The sequence below is a fragment of the Ursus maritimus genome, unplaced genomic scaffold (genome assembly GCF_017311325.1).
Source record: "Ursus maritimus isolate PB19 unplaced genomic scaffold, ASM1731132v1 scaffold_4, whole genome shotgun sequence".
NCBI classification, from domain to species: Eukaryota; Metazoa; Chordata; class Mammalia; order Carnivora; family Ursidae; genus Ursus; species Ursus maritimus.
Window position 1 is genome coordinate 81465668 of NW_024426552.1, and position 3467 is coordinate 81469134.

The 3467-nt window shown below is 57.4% G+C and overlaps 1 protein-coding gene across 1 annotated transcript; it reads right to left on the reverse strand.

The window, feature by feature from the left end:
* Positions 1–1089, reverse strand: SOX2 (SRY-box transcription factor 2). The gene has a single exon (XM_040621752.1). The coding sequence runs from the start codon at positions 1081–1083 to the stop codon at positions 118–120; it is 966 nt and encodes a 321-aa protein (XP_040477686.1). The 5' UTR covers positions 1084–1089; the 3' UTR covers positions 1–117.
* Between the last annotated feature and the right edge of the window lie 2378 nt (positions 1090–3467).

Sequence of the window (3467 nt, forward strand, 5' to 3'; positions counted from 1 at the left end):
TTTTTTTTTTTTTTTTTGAGCGTACCGGGTTTTTCTCCATGCTGTTTCTTACTCTCCTCCCATTTCCCTCGTTTTTCTTTGAAAATTTCTCCCCCCCTCTAGTTCACTGACCGGCCCTCACATGTGAGAGAGGGGCAGTGTGCCGTTAATGGCCGTGCCGGGCACCGGGCCGCTCTGGTAGTGCTGGGACATGTGAAGTCTGCTGGGGGCAGCGGGCTCCGGCACCTCGGCGCCGGGGAGGTACATGCTGATCATGTCCCGGAGGTCCCCGGCCTGGCAGGGCGCCCTGGAGTGGGAGGAAGAGGTAACCACGGGGGGGCTGGAGCTGGCCTCGGACTTGACCACCGAGCCCATGGAGCCAAGCGCCATGCCAGGGGTGCCCTGCTGCGAGTAGGACATGCTGTAGGTGGGCGAGCCGTTCATGTAGGTCTGCGAGCTGGTCATGGAGTTGTACTGCAGTGCGCTCACGTCGTAGCGGTGCATGGGCTGCATCTGCGCCGCTCCGTGCGCGTTGAGGCCCGGGTGCTGCGGGTAGCCCAGCTGGTCCTGCATCATGCTGTAGCTACCGTTGCTCCAGCCGTTCATGTGCGCGTAGCTGTCCATGCGCTGGTTCACGCCCGCGCCGAGGCCGGCGCCCACCCCGACCCCGCTCGCCATGCTGTTGCCGCCCGGGGCCAGCAGCCCGCCGGGCAGCGTGTACTTATCCTTCTTCATAAGCGTCTTGGTTTTCCGCCGGGGCCGGTATTTATAATCCGGGTGCTCCTTCATGTGCAGCGCTCGCAGCCGCTTGGCCTCGTCGATGAACGGCCGCTTCTCCGTCTCCGACAAAAGTTTCCACTCCGCGCCCAGGCGCTTGCTGATCTCCGAGTTGTGCATCTTGGGATTCTCCTGGGCCATCTTGCGCCGCTGCCCGCGAGACCACACCATGAAGGCGTTCATGGGCCGCTTGACGCGGTCCGGGCTGTTCTTCTGGTTGCCTCCCGCCGCCGCCGCGGTGGAGTTGCCGCCGCCGCCGCCGCCGCCGCCCCCCGAAGTTTGCTGCGGGCCCGGCGGCTTCAGCTCCGTCTCCATCATGTTGTACATGCGGGCGCTGTGCGCGGGCCCGGCCCGCCGGCGGCCGCCGACCCTCGGCCCTGCCGGGACTTTGGGGGGCCCGCGGGCGGGGGGAGAGGAGGAGGGGAGGCGGGCGGGGGTGTCGAGAGCGCAGGGCTCCGCGAGAAAAATCAGGCGAAGAATAATTTGGGGGAAGAAAAGAGAGAGAGAAGCAAACTGGAATCAGGATAAAAAAAAGCGCTTCCCTCCTCTTCTGGCCGATCCTGCCGCCGCCGATGATTGTTATTATTATTTTTTGGAAAGGCTTAAGCCTGGGGCTCAAACTTCTCTCCCTTTCTTTCTCTCTCCTCTTCTTTCTCTCAGTCCTAGTCTTAAAGAGGCAGCAAACTACTTTCCCCCTTTTGCAAACACTCTCTTCTCTGCCTTGACAACTCCTGATACTTTTTTGAACAAGTTAATAGACAACCATCCATGTGATGGGGGCTGTCAGGGAATAAATGGGTTTCGAGCGACCAATCAGCGCGCGGCNGGAGGGGGAAGGAGGGAGGGGGAGGCGGCTCCCACAGCCAGCCTGCCAGCCACTGAGAAACCTTTGTATCCCCTCTCGCAGCAACAGGTCACACCACACGCCTTTTCGAAGGAAGTGGGTAAACAGCACTAAGACTATGATTTTTTTCTTCTTCAAACTTAATATTGATTTACTTTTTTTGGTGCGGGCCGCTGAGTTGAGGAAGGGGCGCGAGAAGCCGCTAAGGTGGTGGGGTGGGGCAGGGCAGAGTGGGTGGTTCAGGGCGACTGTCCTACTAGTATTTCAGGAAACAGGCGGTGCAGGAGTTGGTGTGTCATTGTTCTCCCGCTCCTCCGCACGCTTCTCCCCAACTCCAGCCTCTCCGGTGCTTCTCCCTAACCTCTCTCTTCCCCTCGCCCCTCTTCCTCCACAGGTGCCGGCACTGGCTCACCCCTTTCTCACACTGTCCCGACAAGAAGTTGGGAGACGGAAAGCTCTGTCCTCAAAACCCTCCTTGCTGCCACGCAGTTTGCTGTTTTAAGCATAAATCCTGCTTGGAATGACTCTGCGGCCGACTCTACCCTTAAGGGGAGGCCAGGCCTGGGGAAGCTGCGGCAAGCAGGCTCTTCCCTGCCCAGCTCATCTCCGGCCAGGACACTACAGCTTGTCCCCTTACCCCCAGCCACATCGCCCACCATCTTTCTCCATTCAATCGATGGAGAGAGGATGCCCCCACTCTCGTCCTCTCTCCCCATTCTCCTCCTGAGCCTCCCCCAAAGGAGGATTTCAGTTGGGCCGGTTTCAAAAGGAGGCTGGGGGAAGAAAAAGATCAACAGAAGGACTCTCAGAAGTGCAGGCTACGGAGCAGCGTAACGTCAACTTCCTGGCATCCCACGGCACAGTATGGAGGTGGCATTTGGGCCGCACTCACAAACTCCCTCCCACGCAGAGTTCCCAGGACTGGAGCAGAACCAGTCCTGCCATTCCCCTTGTGACTTGTACTGTGGTGGCCGCTCTGCCCGCGCCGCCCGGGTCTGGGGCAGCGCTCCGAGGGGGCGCCAGGCTTGGGAGGCGGGTGTGGTGCTCCCCGGCACAGGTGCAGGCAGTGCAGGCCGGAAGAAGACGGCCAAGACTGGTCTTGGGGGGAGCCCAGCAAGGCCGACGCTGGAGGAGGATGGGACGGAGGCGGGGGTAGGGGCTCAGGAATCCTGCCCGCCCAGGACCCAAGAGGGTAATTTTAGCCGCTCTCCCATTGTCCTGACGTAAAGATTTCAATAGGTAGGCGCTCAATGCGGAGAGCAATGGCAGCACGTCCGTTACAAATAGGTAGTTTTGTTTCTCTTGTTGTCGCTACACGGAGTCAAACAAAGCCCCGTCTAAGTTTCCTTCCACTCTCTTGTTGGGATCTTTGTGGCTAAAATGCACTTGACTACAAAGGGGGGGGTGGGGGGGAAAAAACCTGATGCCATTTCTTTTTTATAAAGGGCTTAAACCATCAGGGTTACTTATTTTCTTTCTTCTGTAACACTCTCTCCGCCCACTCCTCCCCTGATCTATCTACCCTTACTCACCCTAAGAAAATGTACTGAATAGTATCTGTCGGCCACGTTCCATTTATTATCTTCACAAACTGCATTGTTTTGTTCCTTATTAACCACCTTCTTCCCATAACCATCACCACCCCCACTACAACTTCTCCAATCCCTGCCCTCCCAGGCTTTTCTGTTCCTGTCCAACTCAAAATAAGTATGCTCACTGGAAAGCCAGAAAAGTTGAGAAAAAGAATCCTGCAGACTTTTCTTTATAAATTATTTCCAATCAGTCGCCCCTCCCCCATCAGTTTCTTCTTTTTCTCTAAGTTATGGTTTGTTTTAGTTCTTGGGAACCTGGGAAGGGTGAGACTGGA

Coding starts and splice junctions, on each gene's coding strand:
- SOX2 (XM_040621752.1), bottom strand. CDS start 1,083: ATGTACAACATGATGGAGACGGAGCTGAAGCCGCCGGGCCCGCAGCAA.